We start from the raw sequence: 23,622 nt of genomic DNA, 5'->3' as shown, positions 1-23,622 counted from the left end.
CCCCCAAAAGCACACTGGCTCTGGACCGGAGTTCCAGGTGGGTCACATCCCCTCTGACTGGGGTCCTGTAAGAGAGGGAGAGGCGAGGTGACTCGGCAGGTGAGCAAGCGCAACAGAAGCGATAGGGCTGAGTGCATTCGGGTTCTGACCTTGGCGCTGGCAGCTGGCTTACAGGGCAGCGATGTCAGAGGAAATACCAGCGGGTGGTTTGGCACTTCCTGGGATGCCACCAGCTCACCAGCCCACCCTGCCAGGGCAGAGCTGCTGCTTGGCCAGGAGCTTGCATGGCCCTGGATGCTGTGAGCAGTGAGTGCCCGATAACAGCCATGGCTCATTTCTTTGTTCCGAGGAAGAGGAATGTCCTTTCCATCCTCACCTAATTACTTTCTTATGCAGCAGTGGAAAGAATGCTTGCGCCTAAACCTGACACGAGAAAATTATCAACACCATAAACAAAGCCATAAACAAAGCAGCCAAGAGCCCGAGCAGTGCTCAAATCTAGAGCAGGCAACCCTGGAGCATACTGACTTGGGATGCAAGTGGATTCCTCCTGTCTGGAGGTGCTGGGTCACCCCAGGGAAGATGGAGACTCACGGCACCCCCAGGAGACCATACCTCCACAGGAGCCTGCACTTGGAGCCCTGACGGTGGCAGGGCTGCAGGAGCTTGTGCTTCACTAACAGAGCTGGCAAACAAGACGTGCAAACCCAAGGAAGCCATCGATGGCCCTCCAGTACCTCTTTGCAGCTGGCTGTAGCGGAGCCTGGCCCAGGGAGCTGGCATCCCTTCTCAAATCAGCTTCACTCCATGTTTACGGTAACCCTCCCCACAGCTGGACACTGCGCTCCTTCCAGCCTCACACATGCAAACACCCCTGTGCTCTGCTGGGACATGCTGGTGCCGTTTGATCCCACGTTAAGCGCTGTGGCAGAGCCGGGGCTGGCTGAGGGCACAAGGGGCTGCAGGCACAGGCTCAGGCGCCTGGGGAGGGGAGCGACCACATCCCCAGTGCAGGTGGGTGATGTCCAGGTGCTCAGGCATGGGCTCGCTGCCTCTCGGCCCTATGGCTCGTTTCATATTTGGCCATCCCTGAAAACACACCCTTTGGGAAAGGGGAAGCACAGCACATGGGGAGTCATAGCGCAGGCTGGGCTTCTGCGTGCCGCTCAGTGGGGGCTCAGCAGGCAAACATGAAATACCTCATTTCTTAGGAACTCGCACAGGCAGAATGCAGACAGTCAGGCTGCTGGTTGCTCAGATCGAACCCATGCCCAGGAGGAGATCAGCAGCAGAGAGAGGATGGGGCAGCGGGCTGGTAAGCATGGTTTGACAGCCTGGCCTCCATCAGCAGGGAGCACAGGGCTCCTCCGCAAGGGGCCAGCTGCAGGTGGGCAGCTTGAAGTCCCCTTCACTGCCTTCACTTCCCCTTAATTCACTGCACGAGCTTCCAGGCAGCAGAGATGGCACCAGAGGAGAGGCTGAGGGCAGCTGCAGCTGCAGTACCTCTCTAAGTCCATGCTTTCCAGAGCCAGAGCACCAAGGTGAATGAGGCAGACTTGGGGGCCAGCACAGAAAGCAAAGGGCTTATCAGATCCTGCAGAGAAGAGCAGCAAAGGTGGACTATGCTGATGGCATAGCCCTTCTCACCTGCCACTGCTACGGCAGAGACAAGGGGTGCTTGGGCAGCTGAGGATCAAAGCCACGGGGCCAGAGGCAGAAGGGTCAAGGTGGGCTGAGAGATGAGCACGAGTCACATCTTCCTGAGCCCTCTCAAAGGACAAGGAGGTAAGGGGGTCTTCAGGACTGCACTGATGGGGGTCCTTCTGTGGCAGGACCCCTCAATGCTCTCATTCCCCTACCCACTTGCTCCACACCAGCTCTGCATGACTCCCTTGGGGGGTAGCACCTGGGAGCCATGCTTCCAGGGCCAGTTGGCCCCCAGATGTGGCTCCTGGCACTGTATCCCTTAGATTAATTAGCCCCCTTTCTCTTCCTCTTTAGAAGGGTTCACAACCCACATGTGCTTCTTCCTCCGCTGTGAGCAGAACCCTAACACGCTGCAGATGGGACACATTCCACGGATTCAGGAGCTGCCGGCAGCTCCCACAAAGGAAGGAGGAGCACTCCCCCCTACTTGGGGCTGAAGGGCAGGGGAAGGTTGGCCAGCTCCACCAGCTTAAAAATCAGGGTGTGGAGCCAGCCTTTTAGAGGTGCAAGTCACAGCTGCTCTGAACAGAGCTACCTCACACCAGGAGGGAGGACACGGCAGCCCTGGGGAGCTGGATGGAGAAATAATAGAGGCAGCAGTGCAGAGACACCTCTGGAGGGGACCTCTGTAACCACGAGCATCAGAGAGGCAGGAAAAGCAGCTTCTGAATTTGCAAACACATCCAGCAAATCCTCCACAGACAGCATTCCCACCCCTCGCCTTTGCCATGAGATACACACAGCTCAGGACATGCATGCTTACAGCGCCCAGGGAAGGAGACGTTCCCAGTGGACAGACAAGCCACTCCAGTCGGACACACAGCCTGGCCCTCCAGCCACCTCCACCCACTCTTGGTGTGTCCCTCAGAGCCCTGGGGTACATCCCAGCCTCTCCCTGTGAGGAAGCCGCCAGCAGGCAGCCGAGAGCCATGTAAGCCACGGTTTGTTGACAGAAAACAGAAGGGAAACTGTCCAGCAGCTCCTTGTCGAAAGCCAAAGTTTGCTGGTTTTACTGTTCCTTCTGCTTTGATTTAACCAGGGCCATCTCTGAGAAGGAGGAAGGAGGCTCAGACCAGCCAAGTGGGTGTCCCACAACTGGAATCCTTGGTTGTGGCTGAGCACATGCTGGAAAAGAGGTTACAGCAGGAGACGAAAACATGCCGCTAGGAAGAAGAAACCTGGAGAACAGGACCAGATGGCAGAACCCAAGGGATGGGGGTGCAGAGTGAGGCAGTGAGGAGGTTGCCGTAGGCTACTGCAGCAGAAAGGCTCTGGTGGGGTTGGCTGCAGAGCACAAGTGGTTCCTTATTTATCCATCACATTCTTTCAAGCCCCTTCAGCAACCCTTCAGGAGAGGGGGAAAAAAAACCACCAAAAACAAAACCCAAAAAACCAACCCTCAGCTAGAATGTGACTCATGCAGAGCTACAGCAGCTGAGGGGAACCTGTCCATTTATAATTAATGAAGTCCTGTTTGCAATGATCCAACTGCAATCTCCTCTCTCCCCAGGAGCCTGGTCTGGCCTCTCTGCTTCTTCGATACCTGCGGCTGGAACCACACGTGGCGGGGAAAGGGGCCTGGAAACCAGGAAAGCCTGAGCATCCCCGAGGAGCACGGAGGCTGCCCTGACCAGGAAACCCATTCCATCACACATTCCCTGTGGCAGCAAGCCTGGTCAGGACATCAACCTGATGTGAGGCTCCAACCAGAGTGCTCATTAGTCAGCTGTCCTCACTAAAGGGAGGAAAGGAAAGGAAAGAAGGAAGCAGAACCTCTTGCCATTTTCAAGGGCTGTGACCCATGAAGCGAGAATATTCCCCACGTGGTTGTGGCAGTGTTGAATGTGGAAAGGGCCCCGGCAGCATGGATTTCCATCATCTTTCTTCTCTTCCCTTTTTCACTGGGGTCAACACAAGAAGGCTTTTCCTGAGGCAGCCATCGGACATCATCAGCTTGTCACAGACTGAAAGGGAACAGGGAAGCAGGAGCAACGACTTAAGGATACGCAGGGAGCGTGGGGTGCTCTCCTCAGTGGAAAGTCTCCCTTCCTGGTGTCTGGTACCACTTCAGAGGCAGTGCTTCCCAACTAGCCCACAACCTGGAGAAAAGATAAGGGATCTAAGCAAGATGACCCAGCAGCAAGGACGGAAGAAACCAGGCAATCCCCAGACTGTGCTGAAGAAGGTCTCTCTGAGAAATTCCTCCCGCACTGAACTTCTCAAAAGTGCTGCATTTCCTTTGCATTATTTTAAACAACAAAAAGACCAGAAAAAAACCAAACCTAAATCAAATTTTGATTTCTACTGGGATTAAAGCAATTTCATTCCTGCTTCTGATTCCAAAGCAATCTTCCTAAAAAGCAACGACACTCATTTCCTTCAAGTTGCTGTTCTTCCCTTAAAACCCCCACCTTGGCTGCCCAGGGCATGGGGAACTCGGACTGGAAGTCCTTCAGCCCATCAGCTTTGCATATCCAAGGAAAACTGATGATGGCCACATAGATCCTGAAATGGGAATGATCAGTGGGGCTGACATTATATCTGTATTTCAGTTTGGTTACTCTCCCATCCTGAAATTGCAGGCCTGCTCCCCATCGCAGTATTTTAGGTGCTTTCCTAACAATTTGGGCGCTGGAATGGCTGCATGAGCAGTGATCTCAGCTCATTACAATGCAGTGATTTCAAGTGGATGTTTAATAGCTTATTAATGAGTGAATCTTAGGGAACTGCAAAAAGTGGCAATTATTAGGTGGCGTGTGTTAGGACTAAAGTCGAGCAATAGACCAGTTCATTGACACTTTACAGTCCCACTGGGTAATTATTGGGATTAGGCTGAGTACCCAAATTTCCCAGCTATGACTTCATAGGCTGGGAATCCAGCTCTCCCATGACATCACAGCTCCAGAAGTCTCCCTCACCAGTTGCCACACTGACTCTGCTGTCACCCACTCTACAAACAGGCATGGCACACAGCCTTAAGAAAGGGCCCAGACTCTTACAGGAAAAAGAATAATGAAGAATAAATTTAACAAGGAAATAAATGCAGGGCAACTGCAGAGAACATGAGCAAAGCCCATTTCCATGCCACACCACATCAGGTCATCTTCTGAGAAGAGCAAAGAGCTTGGGATGGGAAAGCATCCACTTCCCTCCAGGGCAGGGACCATGCCAAGTGCAGAACAAAAAAAAAAAAAAAAAAAAAAATCTATAGCAGGATTACAGAGATGGCACTTGCGATTTTCCTGCCTCTCCCAGAACTGGGTTTGGAGCTCAGGGAGAAACAGGGACAATGCAAGCCTGCCCTCTCTGCCGATGATTGCTCCTGCCCCGTGCGTGCTGAGCTCTGGCACGCACTTTCAGGCCATGCCTCTGCCCTCCCTCCCTCTCCCCTTCCCCTCTCTCTCAGCCCCGCTGAGCAGGCAAGGCAACCTCGCACAGCTCAGCCACGCAGCAGCGCCAGCAGCCCAGGTGGCTGCCCCGATGGCAGGGGTGGTGGCTGAGATGGCAGCTGGCACTGCTAAGGTGGGAGAGACCCTCTCTCCTTCCTCCCTCTTGGAGCCTGGCCCCACGCATCCCTGAGCCAAGCGAAGCATGTCTTGGAGGGTCGCAGGGCTGAAGGAGGTGGGGAGCTCCCAATGTCCCTGGGGAATGTCCCCACAGCAGCAGCATCAGGCCAGAACTGCCTGCTCCGAGGCTGTGTGAAGCTAGGTGGGTCTACAGGCAGCTCCTGCTGCAGGTGAGCAGGAGGAAGGCAGGCAGGGGTATGGAGCAGCAAAGGCACTTGCACAAGCCAGGAGTGCTTGTGCAGAAGAGATGAAAATGAAGCAACAGCACCAGTCTGCCTTATGCCCGCCAGAGGGGACAAAAGGATGCTGAAGGCTCCTGGCTCGGCACAGAGCATGGCCAGGGCCACCCCGGGTGCAGGAGAAAGTGCTGTTTGTGGGGGCCCCTCTCAATGCCACTTTGGGCTCTTGTTCCGTGAGCGGTTAGGACTGATATGGACCCCGGCTTTCCTCAGTGCTGCCCCTGGCCCGAGTTGCCCCTGCCTTACTGTCTGCTTCCAGCAAAGGCAGCTGCCCCTACAGCACGTGCTGCCTACCTTGTTGCTTTTGGTCAGGCTCTGCTTCCCTGCAAGCTTGGCTGGCTCTGTGGTGGCTCTGGAGGGTGTGAGCATCACCGACAAAGCCTTTAGGCTACACGAATCACCCAGCAGTACCAGTGGAGCCAAAATCCTGTGTGAAAGCAAGCTGGGGAGCTTGAGGTGTAGGGAGATAGACCATCAGCCTGGCTGTCACCTCTGAGCCTGCAGGCACCATGTGTAGCTAAGGTGGTGTGGTATCAGCACCTTGTGCCCTGCCTCATCCCCACCATCCACAGGCTTCCTGCACCCAGGGCTAGCTGTCCTCCCTACCCCAGAGGGCTGGTGCCCCCCTCTCTGACAGCTCACTGCTGCCACTGGTCCTCCCACTGGGACTGCGCTTCTCCCCAGCACAGCTTTTGGGAGCCTGATCCAGGGCCAGCAGCAGGACACCTTCCCCAGCCCAGGGGGGATGCCTGCTTTTCAGGCCAAAGGCACATGGGAAGTTTGGCCCAGGGAAGCAGTTGCCCCATCTCAGTTCCCTGGGCAAAGCCGGTGGGAAGCTGCTGCGACCTGCAGTGCCTCCCAGACCGCAGAGCTGCTGGAGGGGTTGAGACAAACCACAGAAAATACCACAGAGGCTGGTGGCCAGCTCTAGCTCTGTGCTTCCTCACCAGGACAGATCTGAACCAAGGCTGATGCACCCCCCGGGTGCATCCATGTCGCCCGTACAACCAGGACAGCTTCTTCTGAGATGGCTCCAGTGCTGCTAAATGGAGGCTGGGAGCTGAGGGATATTCTGGCTTGCCCCTTTCTTCCCTCACAGTCTGACTCTGGGTTGCCATGAACTACGGCTGACCCACAGCTCTGTGCCTCACCTGTCCCTGCCCCAGTATCCATATCCTATATGGCACCAGCCCCTTGGCCTCTGCTCAGCTCAAGCCTCCAGCTGGCTTTGGGGCCACTGCTAGAAACATTATAGCACACCTGTTCTTCAGATGAGGGTTTACAGCCAAGGCTAGCACATCTGGATTGCAAAATAGACATTTGGAAGTTTATCAACATGTTTCCAAACAGTCTGGGTATGGCAGAGGCTCTGTCTCGATGCTTTAGTGGAGGAAGCAGCTGGACTGGAAGGGTGGTTCAGTGTCCTTCTCACGCCCCGTGCAGGCTGGGCTGAGCCCCACACGCACATGCACACCCCAGAAACCAAAGTGCCTCTTCCTGACACTCGTGGTCCAGGAAGCCGTGTCAGCAAGGCTCTAGGAGGGAAACGGGGAAGTGAAATCCAGTGCCCTTCCCACCCCAGAACCCGCTGACGCAGCTGCGCTGAGCCTAGACTCCAGCCAAACATCTCCTAGAAACACCGCCTGCTCAGAAAATTGGTTGGGAATCTGCAGCGTGTGCGCTGGGGGGGATAACTGACTCCATCAGCTTGGTCCTGTGCAAAGCTCAGCCGCCAACAGCCTCCAGGGCTTTCGCTCTCAGCAAAGTCCTGATCAGCAGCAGCGTCAAGCTGCCACTAATGGGTTTGTCAGCACCAAGCAGATCTAAAGGAGGAACGTGGCCCGCTGCCCTGAGCTGTTTCACGTGCGCAGCCCCTCTCATCGTATTAGTTCCTCAGATGTGCAGCTCTCACACCCGTGCTAACAACAGACCTCCCACGTAAGCGTTCAGTAACATACTCTGATTTTGGTCTCTACCCAGCCATCCCCCGCCAACAGAAACACAGCTGATACTTCGGCGTGTGAGTGACACAGAGGCGAGAGTCGCACAAGACCTGTAAAGCTGGTGGAGCAGGAGGCAGCTCTGCCCCCAGCGTGCAGGAGAGCTTTGGTAACGTGGTGGTGGTTGCTTCCCACAAGATCTTCAGGTGGTCTAGGTCTAAGTTCACAGCAGCTGCCTAACAATCCTCCTCCTGACAGGAAAGCAAAGCAATGCTAGATACAGATACGCTGCTCTCCAAAACTGCTCCTCCCCTCACTCTCATGCTGCAATAGCCTAGCTGGCAGCCAGCATGGTCTCCCTTCATCTCATTCCATTTTGCCGGTCCACCTGCAGGTGAAGGCAACACTCCCGCCATGCTGTGCTCTCCTCACCCCTGAAGGAGAAACCGCTTTTGCTAACCTGGTGGCTGAGCACTGCACAAGTATCTACAGGAACCAGCAAATACGGCACAAAAGGAAACACTTCTTTCAAGCTGGATTAATCCCTTCGCTTCTCTGCAATGCAGTAGCCTATACATTTATACCTATTTTACAGCCCTTTGGGGGCTTGGGCAGACCTAGGTTCCTGCATCAGCTCCACCTGAGTGAATCTCTTCCCTCTCCAACCCACATGTTCTCAGTAATATTGAACTACATCTTTAAAGGCACTAATTCCAAATGGTTCCAAGCTCAGAGCACTCTGGTGCAGGAGGCTGGGGAGAGATGAGGCTGTGAAGGCCAGGGGTAACTCCAAACCTTCAAACGCTACACCTGCAGTGATGGAAACGCAAATGTATTTCTCTAGTGCTTTGCACTCGGCCAGGTTCTTTGGCCTTATGGATCTGTTTCAAAAGCCTTGTGCTGGGGCTGCAGAGCTCCCAAAATATCCTGGAAATAAGAGCGACCTGACGTGGAAGAGCAGCAGCATAGAGAGACCTGACGATGCCTAAACAGAGCCCGTGACAAGGGGGCCGGGGCACTGCCCCACAGCGCTGATGCTGGGACCCGAGTTCAGTCCTGGCTCTCACACAAGCTGCTTCTGTGATCTCAGATGAACCATCGAGCTTCAGCCCTCAGGTACAAAGTGGGAAGGAGACCTCCCCCACACGCCCACTCTCCCGTTTGCCCGTATCCCATGCTGGGCCCTCTGGCACTAGAGTGAGCCACATTACACAGAACAAAGGGCATACTGTAGGAGAAAACATCTGAATTCATGTGAGAGCTGCACACACGCCACCGCTGAGGGGAAACAAGCCTGTTTAGCTGCACCTACCCCTGAGCACGTGTAACGCTGTCCGAAGTGCATGCTAGGGCCGCATTTGCTGCTGGGTACCTCTTCCATGGGACCTGGAGAACGTGCAAAGTTGCTAGCCGCAATTCAGGGTGAGAGGCTCTGCAAGACATGACCTGGAAAATAAGGAAAGGGGATCCAAACTGTCATCTGGATCTTACCAGGCAAATTTGCCTCTTGCAACTGGATGGGCCGGTGGGCCCATCTGCCCAGACCATCCCAGATGGTGTGTTTTCACCGACAGAGGCAATATAGCTTTGCATTTCTCAGTAAATTGAGCTGGTCACCTCTAAGCTTACAGGTCACTGGGTCTGCTGTCCCTTCCTCCCCCTTGGGGCATAAATCTGACCCCCACCCCATGCCCCCCCCCCCCCCCCCCCCCCCCCCCCCGAGGCAGGCAGGTCCTGCCCATGACAGCCAGCGCTTTGTTCAGCAGCTGAGCCAACATTTCCTCCCGAGGGAGAGTGTAACTCCACAGAGGCAAAGGTCAAGTGTGCTCTTCCCAAAGCTGAGGATTTGCCTTTGCCACTTAATCCAGGCTGAGATCTCACAGCCGGCACAGAGCTGCTCCCGAGGCCGGGAACACAGCCTTTGTGGGAAGAGGAGGGAGCACGCCTGGGGCACGAGAGACCGAGCATCTGCCCTTCACCACAAGCCTCCAGGGCAGCAGCAAGGAGGATGCCAGAAAAACAACTCCCCACCAGATACCTCATCGCTGTTTTGTGAAATAACCCTGCCCTTGCCCCCACCGGTTCAGGTCGATCACCAAAGAGTCAGTGCCTAACTTGCAGGTCACTTTACAGCCCTGCCTGCTCTGGGGAGGAGTGGAAGCCAGCCAGCTTCACCACCACGATGCCTGGAGGCAGCACCTCAGGCAGCTTCCAACAGCGCTCCGGAGTGGTCCTACCCTGCAGGGCTCAGCCACAGCCCTGCAAGGGAGCGGTGAAGGACCTCATCACGCTGGTTTCACAATGGAGGTGAGGAGGAAACAGGCTCCTACTGTCCTTGTCTCAGTCAGCCATAAGCCTCTCAGCCATGACCAAGCAAGAAGGTGGTCCTGGCAGTGGACAGCATCCCTTGGTAGTCTTCCACAGAACCACAGACCGGTTGACGTGGGATGGGACCTCTGGAGATGGTCCCCATCCAGCCTCCTACTCAGACCAGGGTGCTCAGAGCCACATCCTGTTGGGTTTTTGAACCCTTCCCAGGATGGAGGCTCTGCAGCCTCCCTGCACAGCCTGCTCCAGCGTTGTTTACTGTCGTCTGACCTCTAACACAGGTGGCCACTGGCCATCTTTGCTGCAATGGGTTTGGTCACCACCAGAGGAGATGGGGTGCCTCTCTTGGGGACATGACATCCCTGGACTCGCACAACACTCCTGGCTGCGCCGCCTGGCTCCAGTCCCCAGGGGTGTCCTCCAACCCCCAAGTCAGGGCCGGGTTCAGGAGGTGAAGCCCAGAGCAAAAGCGGGGTGTCCCCATCACTCGCACTGACCATGCAAACAGCAACAGCAGATCCAGCCCTTGCTGTTTCGCTCCACTTCTTGCTTTCTGTTCAAGGCAACCGAAGAAGCATGGGGGGACACACACATCATTTGACAGGAAGACTTTCTTCTTTCAGAGTTGATTGCCTCCGAGGTTGAGGAGGATTAACCTTACAGCCCCTCTGTAAAGACCAGACTCCCCCATGGCCACCCTCCCTGCCGGCCCTGCAGTCAGCGCGGATCCATGAGGATCCCCAGCCCATAAGCCTGTTTTCACGGATCTGTGCCATTTTACCTCCCGGTGCTTTTCTGGTTCTCATTATCTCTGCAGAGCTGATGACACTTAGACATTTCAACTCCCTGGAGGCTTTTTCTGGCACTTTAAGCCTGATTTATGCAATGCAACCATGGCCTTCCCAATCACCCAGGCTCACCTCTGCCTTGTTAACACCCTGGCTGGCCAAGGACCTTCCCCCACCCGCCAGCAGATCCGAACCAGGCTGACCCTCTGCACCCTCCGGAGTTAAAGCCTTGGCAGTTTTCTCCTGCTATCCCTTTCCCTCTCATTCATCACTGGTCATTAATCACAGCAGCCTCTTTCCACGGGGGACCTGCCTCCACAGACCGAGACCTGCCCCTGCAGCTGCCAGGGGAAATCCCAGGGGCAGGAGCGGAACAAGGGTAAACCCAATTAGCAGTCATCATGTAACGCTACCAATAACCTTAGCCTGGTCATTAACCTCAGCTGCTGGGAGGGCATCACGGGCTTGGGGTCCCTCCCCAGCCCAGTGGGATGCTTCTGGCAGGGAAAACGGCCTCTTCCCCAGCCTCGTGTCTTCTGCTCTTGCTAGAAACCAGTTCAGAAACACAACGGTTTGGGGTCTGAACAGCCCTTAACACTTATCACTGCTTGCCCCCAGAGGCGAATCCAAATCCAAAGTACAGCTACAACACATGTATATCTGTTCGCAACACCTCGTTGGAGGAATTAAAGAGTAACAATGATACCGTACTTGGGACACGATGACAACCGCTTCCATCCAGCCAAACAAGACCGAGGCCAAGGCTGGTCCAGCCTACTAAATGGTGCTAGAGCTTCAGGCTGGGCATGGTACCAAACATTACAGTGGAGCCCCTCTACATGGCCCCTAGATATCTTTGCGTTTGCAGGCCTGGCGACCTTTCCAAGCTTCTCTCCACCATCCTGCTATTTCTTTTCAGGCTGTTTCTTGCTCCTTGTCCATACTGCCTGCACGAGCTGTTTTGCAGGAGGAAGGTCGTTTCACGAGCCGTCTGCGTTGTACCTTATGCAAGGCAGGGTGAACCGCCTCTGCGAGGCAAACCTCGCACCTCCATGTTGTACTTGGACGCATCCGTCTCGCTTGTGTTATGGGAGCGGCCTGGCCTCTGTCCAAGTCAACCACTGCTGTCACCTGGAGAGGAAGGGTGACAGCTCTATGACCTGGATACCCCGCACATTCCCTCCGAGACCTCTGCGGCGCCCGCATCCCACCGGGCCTGCCAGGGAGCAGGATCGAAGGAGGGCAGCTGGACAGGAGCCCTGCAAGCCAGCCAGGCCTCCACGTACCGGCCACTGGATTTGAATCTGAAGCCGCTAACAAATGAGGTGAAGGAAAAGTCTGGAACAGGGACCAAGTCTGGTCGTGGTTTGAGCCCTGAGTCCAGAGCAGCTGGTGCAGCCTGGCAGGCGATACACAACTCAGCTGTCCCGAACACCCTTGCTGAGCTGAAACTTTCTCCAGCGTGGGCCATGCGCACCATTCCACCTCAAACTCCTGCAGTCTGGTAAAATTACAGGTAAGGGAAGGACCCTCTGCCCCCCGCCCAAAGCCGGCTATGCATCCAGCGTGCAAGGCAAGCTGAAGCCCTAGAGAGCAGCTGCCTAAAGCTGTTTGTAGTAATTTACCACAACTGAACATCCCCCCACCCCCAAACTCCTAGGTCCCAGGACCCCAGCAACACATCATCCAGAGCACAAGCCTTCCTCAGCGCACACCGCGCTGTGAGCTCTCCTCAGAAGACGGGTGCCCCTTCCTACTCTGCTTGCAGAGCTGGGGCAGGCTCTCTTCCAACTGGATGCCATCCAGAGCCTCCACCGAGGTCCGGAGAAGGGAGCACTGTTGCTCCGAGGGGCGGGAGAAGGGACAGGGAAGGCAAGGCACAGGGGTTAGGTGGCACTACAGGAACCCAGTACCTGGGGGCGTTGGGGTGAAACGTACTGTGGGGTCAGACCTTTCTGTCGCTACAGCTCCAGCGATTTCCCTCTTTCCATCTGCCTTCCCACCCACCATCTGCTGAGGCGACTGCAAGGGAGAGGAGGTTTGCAAGGGTCACTCTTGGGCCAAAGCAGATGGAAAGGACCTGCTGTGAGCATTTTGCTAGAGATGGGCCAGACAGCTGCAGCATGCCTCTCAGCCCTGCTGATGGCTCACTGGATCACCCAGCACACGGAGAGCACCGGGGCCAAAGGAGCTGGCTCAGGACGGCCCACGCTGCCCTGGAGGCTGGCCTGCAGTGACGGAGGGTCTGCAGCTGGGCAGAGGAGTGAACTAACAAGCTGTTCAAGTCCTTCATCAGAAGCCTGAGCAAACAAATACTGCCAGGACCTGGTCTCTCCCCAGGTGGGGACCGTCCTTCTGATCAGACACGGTTTTTCACAGCATTCCCTGAGGGGGAGAAGCAGCAGCACCTTTGCTACACCGAGCTCCAGAGCCTTCTCCTCCCTCCGTGCCTGTGAACCCGCTCCAGACTTCTCAGCCCTGCAGGCCTCCAACCCTGGCCTGCCGCAGACTTAATTAACTCCCTTGCTCATTTGTGGTCTTTTGTCACTAAAGCAAGTAATTGGCGCACAGAGGCAGCAAATCCTCATGTGTGCTCACATGGACCCAACTGCTCCCTTTGGTCTGCTGGGGAAGCCCTCTCCTGCTCACCACTGGTGCCCGCAGCCCCCCTGCATGGCCAACCACTTCAGGATCCTCCGTAGGGAGCAAGCACGCTGCCTCCCTGTTTGTTGCAAGCTCTCTCAGCACCTTTGTGGCCATCAGAAGACACCAGAGTCTTCTCAGGGCATGACCCCTTTGAATTGAAGCAAGAAACTTTGTCTGGATCATACACTGCACGCTGTCTCCCCGTCTCCCTTGCTAGCACCAAGGCACCCCTCCGGGTTTCTCATCACTCCCTTTTGTTTGCACATTTGCTCACGCACGCTTGGAAGCCTCCAGCCCAGCACAGGCACCAGTGAGACTGCCACACTGGTTTCCCTCCTCATTAGTGCTCACTCGGGTTTGCACACAGCCGGTGTAAGAACAAGGTGGCCCCACTGCTCTTTTACCCCCATGTTCCCTCTTGCCCCTGGCACCACAAGGATGGAGAAGAGCAGAGCGGCAAGGGCCTTTTTCACATGGGGGTATCTGGGCAGGATTACCCCAGGGTCCTGGACCAAACAGGCAGCTCCTCAGCCTTTGGAAACCTCCCTCGCCTTTGTTCCTTGGCCTTCTAGGGTTGGGGGAAGGGATCCCAATGAACATGTTTGTGCTGTTGTTCTTAATAGGGTGTTGTGTAACACAGAGGGAAGTGACTACACCGGGGACCCCAGCTGAGAACAGAGACTTTAATCCTGCTGCCCAGGGAAAACTTGGAAAAAATACCTACATCTGTTCTGTTGCATTAGGCTCATGGCTCAGAGACTGACAGCTGACCCTGGCTGCTCATGATGCCAAGGTACGGTCCCTGCCAAACATTGCCAGGGTAAGTTACCATGACTGATTAGAAAGGCAAAAGGCAGCCAGAGAAAACTAGGGGAGGAGCTCTCCCTGTGCAGGTTTTTCTGGAGAAGACCAAGCCAGAGTGCATCAGGGGACTTTATCTCGCCACATTGCCAACCAGAGCGGAGGAGCGACAGTGGAAGACAGCAGAGCAGGGAATGGGATGCAGGGAGAGGGATGAAGGTGTCCTCACCAAAAGCAAAGAAGAAATCACAGCTGCATCTTACCTCTCTGGGAGGCTCACCAAGGGTGGCCTTCAGGAGACAACCCTCCTCCTCCCCACTGAACATGTGCTAGGCTGAGGCCACAGAGGAAAAAAGGTGCTCTTGTGTCTACGAGCAGGGTTCGTGGTTCAAGAAGGGGAGGGGGCAAGTATTGCCCGCACAGAGCAGCGCACACTCTTCCTGCCATGAGTCTCTCAGCTCTAGGACAAGTAAGAACACAAGTGTGGGGCTTCCTGACCCAGCACTGCAACACAGCTCCCTTCCAAGCTCAGGCTTTGTCATCACCTCACATCCATCCAACAGCTCAGAGAAGAGTACAAGGGAAATAAGTTACCCGGGGAACAAAACCACACTACCAAAATTTGGCTAATGGCAGACACCCAGACACTTTGGAAACACGTCAAAGACCTCTCACTGTATTTGGTGGGGCTTTACATTGATACACCCACTGGGAATGCAGTAGATGCTGCACTGGGACCACAGGGCACAAGGGAGAGCCCCTTCTCTGTGCAGCCTCTCCTACAAACACAGCAGGGTGCTGAGGGTGGCCCTCCTCCAGCTGGGAGAGGGTTTCTGGACATCCATTAACACCCAGTTTTCTGTGAAGGATCTGCCTGTTCCTTATTCAAGTATTAAATCGACTCAACCGTAATTAGCATGACATCTATGACAGGATTAAAGCGGATTCTCTCTTCCTTTTCCTGCCTAGGGCCACCAGTTACCAACCACTCCTCCAGGTCAGCATCCTGCACAGGGGTGGCTAGCAGGAGAAGCAGAAAGAAAGTGCCTTTGTAACTCCTGTCTGTCAGAGGCAGGCTTTGGCCCTGAAGCAGGAAGGTTTGTTTGCTTTAAATCTTATTTAACCGTGGCTGTTTTCATTATCCACATCCATGTCACACTTTTATCCACCCTTCGGAGGACAGGGAGGAAAGCTCTTGCTTTCCTCAGTCCATCTGCGGAGCAGACAGCTTTGATTAGCCACGTGCTTGTTGCCTTTCAATCCCTGCTGGCTGTCGCTTTGACCTTGTTCGACAAGACAAAGAAATCAGGAGAAGCTGTGTGTTTCCTCAGGACCTTTCAGCCTTTTATAAACTTTTATTTCAACACCACAACCTCCTATCAGACTCCGGTCCTCCATCAGTCTCCATAGGCTACCTCTTCACACAATCCTAAAGCAAGAATCCTGCTGGGAAATGCAGCCAGAGAGATGCCTTCTGATCCATGAGCACTTCTGCTCTAGAATCTAAAGATGCTTCTCGGGTCCAGCACCACCAGTCCCATGACTCTACCACCTTCTTCCCACTCTGCTGTTGCTGTTTGACCTGGTGCCTTTCCCTCTGCTCCTTACGCTGCTGGGGAACAGATCCGTCCAAGGTCAGAGCCTCAGGCCTGAGCTGGCTCGGCAGCACCAAATGCATTACACCTCGCTAATGTGTTTGGCATGTGGCTCCTCTGAAACCCTGCCACTTCGCACTTCCATCGCAGCTCAGCCCCTCTGGTTCCTCCTCCTGAGCAGGGCTGAGGCACAGCAGAGCCAACTCCTAGAAAGACATTCCCAAAGCGCCTTCCAAAGCTACTTCCAACAGGCTACTGACACCACTAACTACAAAGTGCAAGGCCATCTGGGCCAAGCCACCTCTACTCAAAAACCACCTGATGCAGAGAGTGAGGCCTGTGCAGGGACCACTTCAGGACAGTTGCCCTCTGAAGGTGGTAACAGGGTCCTTTTTCCCTCCTGCCCTTGGAATGGCTGCACTGCCTCAGTCACCTACTGCAACTCATCCAAGCTCACATCACCTTCCACTCCCCCAGGCTCTCTGGAAAGGCTAGTGGTGCCTGCAGTTAATTTAAAAAAAAAAAAAAAAAAAAAGTCCATTTTGTTATAACGAGTCCTAGAAAAAGAATGTCAGGTCTCTCTCTGTGCATCAGCTCAATTCTGCTTTCCTGGTTCATGCATTAAAACTCTTTCTCCCCTCGCAAACCAATGACTAATCTGCATCTCAGAGCCTGAGGGAACACATTTAATCTGGTTAGTGTTAACCGATGTTGTTTGTTTGTATTAAGCACATTATTCTTCCTAAGCTATTTGTCTTGAATCTCCTGAGAGAGTGCTGCAGGTTAATCATAAATATGTAAATCCAGCTTCCCTTCATGCATTTTACATGTGTTGCCTATTGGAAAACAAAAAGGCAAGGGGGAGTGGTGCAACAGGGAACATTTCCGAGATGCTCATGTCTCATATGCTCCAGTTTGGGGATTAGAAGTGCAGCAAGAGAATCTGCCAGCCTAACAGCCATTTACCAGACTAACAAAAAAAACCCCAAAAAACACAAAACCCCAACCTGCAGCGTTTCAAGAGAGCTGAAGCTGGCCACTTAAACCTGACCAGCTCAAGTCGACTATCGGTCCCCCTCTGGTGGCCAACCAGCCGGAGTCACCTTCTGTCGGCAGAACAGGGCTGCCACACGGGTACCTGTCCCTGCACCGCGGCACCTGGAGCATCCCTGAGCCCGGGGCAGTGTCATGCAGCGGCACTTCAGAGCGCAGGGCTGAGTTAGGGAGCATGGCAGACCAGGGCATCAGGGTAGAATGTCACGGAAGTCTTCTACAAAAGGAAAAGGTTCATTACCAGAACAGGCAGCATCTGCCCGCTCCCTCCAACTTGGCAGCCTTAGAGCTATCTACAACTAGGCTCTCCATTTTTAAGAGCAAAATAGTGTAGCACTAGGAGCCCCCACCTTGAAATAGGGCCCTATTGTGCAAGGAGCTATACAGCATCTGGTCACAGAGAGACTGTCTGCTCTTTGGGATGGGGAATGAGATGGGGAGAAAGGACAGGAGATGAACAGGAAGAAAGCCAGCTGAAGGAAACTGGTCAGTGTAAGAGAGAGCAAGCGGTGAGATGCTCTCAGTGGGTGAGGGAACGCAGCAAGACAACAGTTCAATGTCTTACTAGAAGACACCAAGGCAACATTTTAGCGCTGTCACTTTTAGTTTCAGCAATGACTACAATTGCTACCGGTGTATCGCACGTTGTTCCCAGTACAAAAAAGCCTAGGAGAGGGAAGGCTGCATACTGCTGCTGACTGCTCTAGTCACAGACAACTGGGCTGCCAGTTTTCCCTAAAAAGGAGCCTGAGTCTGTTCCACACCAGCAATAAAGGCCTCGGCAAACCTGAGCTAGCTTCTACACAGCAAACCGCTTCTCCAGACAAATCTGAAACCCCTGGAGCCAGTTTCATCATCCTCCAAGAGGAGTGCACAGAACTGCGTTTCCTTGTTTCTTCACCCACTGCCGTAAGCGGCACTATCTCACCTCAAGGCAACCTTACACTTCAGCTACTGCAGCACAAGAGAGCCCCCGGCAGCTGTTCCTCCTGGTAAGAGATGAGATTTCTAAGATTACTCAGAAAATTGCACGAGTTTACAGGCCTTCAGAATTATGTTAGCATAATTCCCTAAATTAAGCGGTGGGTACGGGCCAACGCACTTCTTGCAGCTTATCAGAAAATTGCCTCAAGAGGGAGAAAAGAATTTGGTTTTGGCCACAGCAGAGTCACTCCCCCCAGAACCACCCAAACTCACTCCGGCCTTCACATGCTTCAGAGTTTTCTCTGAAGCAGCCTTAGGCCAATTCCAGTTTCTCCATCCCTCATATGGTGCAAAAGCTCTACTTCCTTCATCTGTACTCACTGCAGCTTTATACCAAGGCTGAGAGGCTTGGCTCTCGGCCTCAGTCTCCACTTCCAGCCCCGTGTGCAATTGCCCGTGCCTCAACAGACTTTGTAGCACGCCATCCCTGCAGAAGGGTAGCTGGAAAACACTGATTGGGAATTTTGGGTGAACTTCAGCTACAGCTGTTTCATTTTACTGCAGAAAAAGTTATAGCGAATGATGTCTACAAATGAACACATTCATGCAGTAACACCTCCCTCCTACAATCAAGTTTCATGCTCTGGAGAGCGGAGATTAGGGTTTCTCACGCATTCAATAATAAAAAAAAAAAAAACCAAAAACACAACAAAACAAACAAGGAAAGAGCTTAAGAGGAAGATTCTAAAGTCTCAGATCTTTGCACCGTACAACTGATGCCAAGACAGGCTAAGGTCCTGGTGGACTTTGCTGTTTCCCGTAAGTGTTTTCCTTTTATAGCTCCCACAATCACAAGTTCAAACTATTTCTGCTGCCATATGTCAGGTCAGTCAGACACAAGATGGTAGCAGAACAGCCAAATCCATACAAAACACAGCAATTCACAATGTTACAGCCTGGTTCAACTGACTAATTGAGCCATAACACTGTGAGAGCAAGAAGAGATCTTAGCCAAATCAAGCATAATTTTCCAATTTTCTCATTCAGGTATCTGAAAGAAAGTCCTTCTCTGTTAGTTCTACAATTGAGGCAACCAGACAGCTGAGCAGCAAAACAATGCACAAAAATCAATTTTTCCAAGCAGCACAACTTGACACATCTGAGGTCAAGTGGCTGTGTATGGAAGCAAGGATCCTAAGACATTAGGCAACTCCTTGCTATTGCTGGACACACAAGCTGAGGCATGTAGGATTCCAGCACGAAGCGCACAGGCATTATTTCTCTCCTAGCCACAAGTCCGTGCCAGGTGCCAGAATAAATGGAGGCTGTGCAGTCAGCAACAAGTCACTGTCACCACTCCCTCTCCAAGACATCACAAGAAACTGGCGATCAGGACGGACAATGTGGGCAGCCAGCCGATAGCACACATCCTGCAAAGAGAGGCAGAAACTTTAGCACCTCCTTCATGCTACAGTAATCCAGCATGTCAAGCTCCCTCCTTCACACCCAAACAGATAGTTTCTGAAAACTCCAGCCCCGACTTGGCCCCCTTCCCGTGAGTAATACTGGTCATGGCGTGCAAAGATATGTCCACATGTTTTACTGTGTATCATTTTGCTCATGCCAGGTTTGCAAAGTCACCCACCTTTTAGCGCCCTGACCCCAACTCTGGCTGCCCTAGACTCACAACCTCTGCAATTTGCAAGGGTCACTGGAACTTCAGTTTCTGGATTCCTCATTGCTTTATCTAACCTCCGCCTTCTCAGAGTTCAGCGTAACACAACTTTGTTCCCACTGGAGCTTCTAAAAAATACCATGACCCAGCACAATGCTACAGAGGCAATCCCAGAGATGCGCATGCACCACTTGCTCTCTTCTATAGCTAGTGCTCATGGCTTGAAAGGCAGAGTCAAGGCTAGATGCCGGTTTCATAATACGTAACATCTCCCTAGTTACGTGGTGGAACACAACGCAGCCAGCCATTGCTATACTGGCTGAAGATGGGCTAAACTGGGAGCCCAGTGGGATGCTGGGGTGGAGGTACCACATTCTGCCCAGTACCATCGCTCCGACACCAAACACAGAGCCCAGGAAACAGTGTTTTCACCATTTTAAAGGCAACAATGCTATTGGACAGAGAATCACGTTGCAGAATCTTCTCAAGTGTTAAAGTTATGATTTAAATCCTTAGCTATTAAAAAAAAACCAACCTCATCCAAGGAAAACCAGCGATAAATTGAATGCTTTTTGTCAGAGCTAGCAACAGCTCAAAGAATCACAGAAATTGGATATTGCCCCTGAAGGCAACAAGCTGCTAATTTACTCATTACTCCGTTGTTTGTTAGCACGTACTTGCAGGTACATTGTTTCCACCCTGCAATCGGAAAGTATTTTATACAACTTAAAACTCTTCTCCTGGCTTCATCTAACCCTCTTAACGCTATAGTGAAGCATCAGCAGTACAAATACCTGCAGCTCAAAAAGTCAGGTAATAAATACATGGCGAGATGGAAAAGTAATGGCACCAGCTGCATTATTAGTTTACATAAGAGTCCTTAAAATACTTTCTGGCATTACCAGCTGCTTCAGCCCATATTCCAGCCTACTGCAGAGAAGCCTCACGGTGGTCTGTAAGCCCCCAGCCCAGAGTCCTGCCTCTTCCCAGAAGCTCACAGGTCCTGGGTTCAGTCAGGCATCCTGAAAGGCTGCAGGTAGAGAACCGTCCTCCCCCGGGCTGCAGCAGACCTCAGCGAGACACCTGAAGACCTGGAGAGGCCCCTTGCCTAGGGACAGCGCTAACCAGTTTGATTCCCTCTGTACCAAAAGAACACTGAGCTGAGAAGGCAGCGTTTTTAAAATATTTTATTTATTATACAAACTATTTACAAAATCAGCTACTACAACCGCAGGCTTCCAAATTTTGGCTGTTCTCTGCCAGCAATTCACCAGAGGGAACTAGCATACGACCTGTATCATCCACAGCTCCTGGTTTCTAAAAACACGCAACGTGGCCTGCAAGCACAGGCTGAAGCCAGGCCCTCTGCACCTCAAAGCAGCTTCAGGAGATACGGAACCTGTCTGAGATGATACCAGGATCCTAAAGATTTCTACAGAAGGGCCTCTATTAAGTGGGAATAGAGTGGGTAAAAAGAAAAGTAACAAGCCTCTGCCAGAAGTAACGTACAGTACAGGTGACCAAAGCACATCCCCACTGCCAGTGTTAAGGGCAGCATAAAAAGTGACTGTACTGGGAAAGGGTATAAAGCTAGAGACAAGTTTAGAAACATTATGATGGATCTCAGGAACACGGGACCAGCTAGGGGCCCGTGGAAACAATGGGAATGGGTTTAGTTGACTAAGCACCCATCACAGTTCTGACTGCACTTGTGTTAAGAAGTCCTTGGCATCTGCACAGCTGCTAGGAAGCATGGGGTGCTGGCTGCAATGTGATGAGAAGCATTTAGGAACTCCTTCCAGCAGAGGAAGACTGCTCAACATCCAGCTACTTTATCCTCAGAATAAAAAAGTCCAGCTCAAGAGAAGAAGGGAGAAGATTCCTGAGGAAGATGTCACTGGCAGAGTTTACCCATAGCTACAAGTCTGGAAACGTCCTCACCAGGTGAGACTGCAAGACAAGGCTGCAACATGGGAACAGCATGAAGCTATGCCTCTCAACAAACAGGAGTTAAGCCAAGCACCACCACCTTCTCTCAGTCCCTGGAGAAAGCAGTGAAGTGGTGGCAGGGAGAACACAGGAGCTGTACCTCTACCGAACATGGAAGCCACCTGTAGCATAAATAAAATAGTACCGTACTCTCCACCCAAAGGAGGTCAGGACCTTGCAGAATGGAGCCCGCACTAGAAAAAGGGAGAACAGCCACTACTGAAGTGATCCGTCAGAGCGCGACAGTGGCAACTCTCACGCTGGCAGCCTCCCAGCACCTTGGTGCCAGTGAGGGAATGAATTCACAAGGCAAAGAAATCCCCCTGAGTAGTCTCAATGTTCAGCTGGCTGCTTTTTGGCACCAAAATGGCTTATTCTTTAATGTACAGAAGTAACACACTCAGCCCAAGAATGGCTAAGATGCTGCCTTAAAAACATTTTCTAGATGTAGAATGTTTCCTCCGAATTCTCAATCAATTCAACTAAGCTATACTGGAAAAGCACACACAGTTATCTTAAAATATCCATACTGCGCAGAAGTCTGCCCAGTTCAGCCTGAGGATAGCAGAAGGGGACTGAAGAGGATGATGTGACTTTTTATCTAATAGCGTTCTAAAATTAGCTCAGGAAGGCCAGTCTGAGACTCCATTCTGGAAGAATTCCAGCAATTCCATAATCCGGGGAAAGCTTACATTGCAGGTAATAGCAACGCAGATTTCTCATACTTTGACACTCCTGCATGCCTTTGACTCCTGACCTGAAACGTCTAAAAAACTGTTGAGAACTTTAAATATCTTGAATTTTGCTTCACTGAAGAACTCATCAAGATTCTCAGATTTCCCTTCCCTTTATTTCCCTGGGAAGGGCTGAATGGACTGCCAGCAACAACGCAACCCAGTCATAAGCTCACTTCTCACGCTGGTCTGCCCACTCCTCTCCCCACAAGCCAGACAATAGTGAGCGCAGGCTGTTGAGTGATCACTTGAGTGAAGTTCTAGTTAACATTTTGTGCTGGAAAGCCTGCAGTACTGAATGGAACAGGAGGAAAGGAGAGCTGAAGAAGGAGGTGGAAAGACTGGGAAGACAGAAAGCCAGCTGCTCTCCAGGCACCAGCACCCCTCTGGAAACTCTGCCTGAAATGCAGGAGAGAGAGAGAGAAGCCTCAGGCTGCTGCATGATAGAGGTAGAAGCCAAGACCCTGTGGGATGCTGGGGTGGAGGTACCATGTTCTACCCGGTACCATCACCCCAACAACAAACACAAGCCCAGTGCACACTGTAGCTGCTTACTGACCTGTCCCTTACTACAGAACGTACATACCCTGAAGGTGAACGTGGGATAGGCATTGGTGCTCAGCATTGAGGGATCACACCCATGCCCATACTCTCTCTCCTGAGGAAGGGAAAAGAAGGCAAGGGCATGGGACAGCTTCCTGTGCAACATCAACTATCAGAAACATTCAGTGGAGGAGAAACTCCTCTTCCAGTTCATTTGCAGAGGCTCATTACCAGCCGCTGCTGGAGAAGGACGCTTCTGCTGCTGGACCCTGGTGGAGGTAGTACAGGATCACTGTCAGGGCCAGCACTTGTGCTCCAGTGAGATTGTTCTCCCCCTTGGGTTATTCCCTCCAGTGGACACTGCCCATTTTTCTCTGTGGCACAGGCAACAGCAGCATCCAGAGCAAGATGGAGAAGAACCACCAGAAACCCTTCTGGGTCAGGTGCTGGAAGGATGGACAACCCTATACTCCTCACGAGTCATAGAGTTAGATGTGCTAATCGGAGACATCACTGGGGGAGTTGAGCCAAGACATGGGAAGTTACTAAGGCTTCCCGTCAGCCAGGTTTCCAACAAAGCTCCATGCTGGTCTTCCCTCTTCCTGCCAGAGAGCTACAATAAAGGCAGCTCAGCAGACATCCTGCACCTCACTGTAACTTCTGCTTATAAACTTCATCTTGTCACAGAAGGATGGTGTACAGGGTGCACAGAAATCAAATGCAGTATCTTCTTGATGAATGCACCACAGTCCTTTCGCTGTTTCATGTTGACCCAGAGGGAGAATGAGGGAAAGGAAAAAGATGAGCTCTTGATGACATATCTGGGACACAGAAAGGCCACGTGACATCTTCTAGATAACAAATTCCTTTACATGGAGTCTTTGCTCTGCTTCCATTGCCCATGTGAAGGGAAGGAGAACAAGCAGAGGACTGAACCTGGGTCTCGCCACGAAGAGCCAGGAGGCTAAGTGGTCTCCTGGAAAGGGGAAATCACAGCATGCCAAAGCCCTCACAACCCTCGCTGATAGCTAGCTGCAGCATCTTGTGCACTTCTTCATAGGAGTCATAAGTAGGGAGGCACAGCTGGTTAAAAC

The 23,622-nt window shown here is 52.7% G+C and overlaps 1 protein-coding gene across 5 annotated transcripts in view; it reads right to left on the bottom strand.

The window, feature by feature from the left end:
* Positions 1-3,489: 3,489 nt before the first annotated feature.
* Positions 3,490-23,622, bottom strand: part of AREL1 (apoptosis resistant E3 ubiquitin protein ligase 1) — a 39,195-nt gene continuing 19,062 nt past the window's right edge. For 3 of the 5 annotated variants that reach the window (XM_080396325.1, XM_080396326.1, XM_080396327.1), the window contains one exon: positions 20,434-23,621. In XM_080396325.1, coding sequence (XP_080252451.1) covers positions 23,519-23,621 — 103 coding nt within the window. In that variant the 3' untranslated portion in view covers positions 20,434-23,518. Of the gene's footprint in view, positions 3,807-8,764; positions 8,899-18,116; positions 19,018-20,433; position 23,622 lie in introns of those variants that run through there. The other 2 variants (XR_013929621.1, XR_013929622.1) reach the window with 2 other exon arrangements.

The sequence above is a fragment of the Falco punctatus genome (assembly GCF_963210335.1).
Source record: "Falco punctatus genome assembly, chromosome: 7".
Lineage (NCBI taxonomy): Eukaryota > Metazoa > Chordata > Aves > Falconiformes > Falconidae > Falco > Falco punctatus.
Note: the sequence above shows the minus strand (reverse complement) of the source record. Positions and strands in the feature narration are given on the sequence as shown.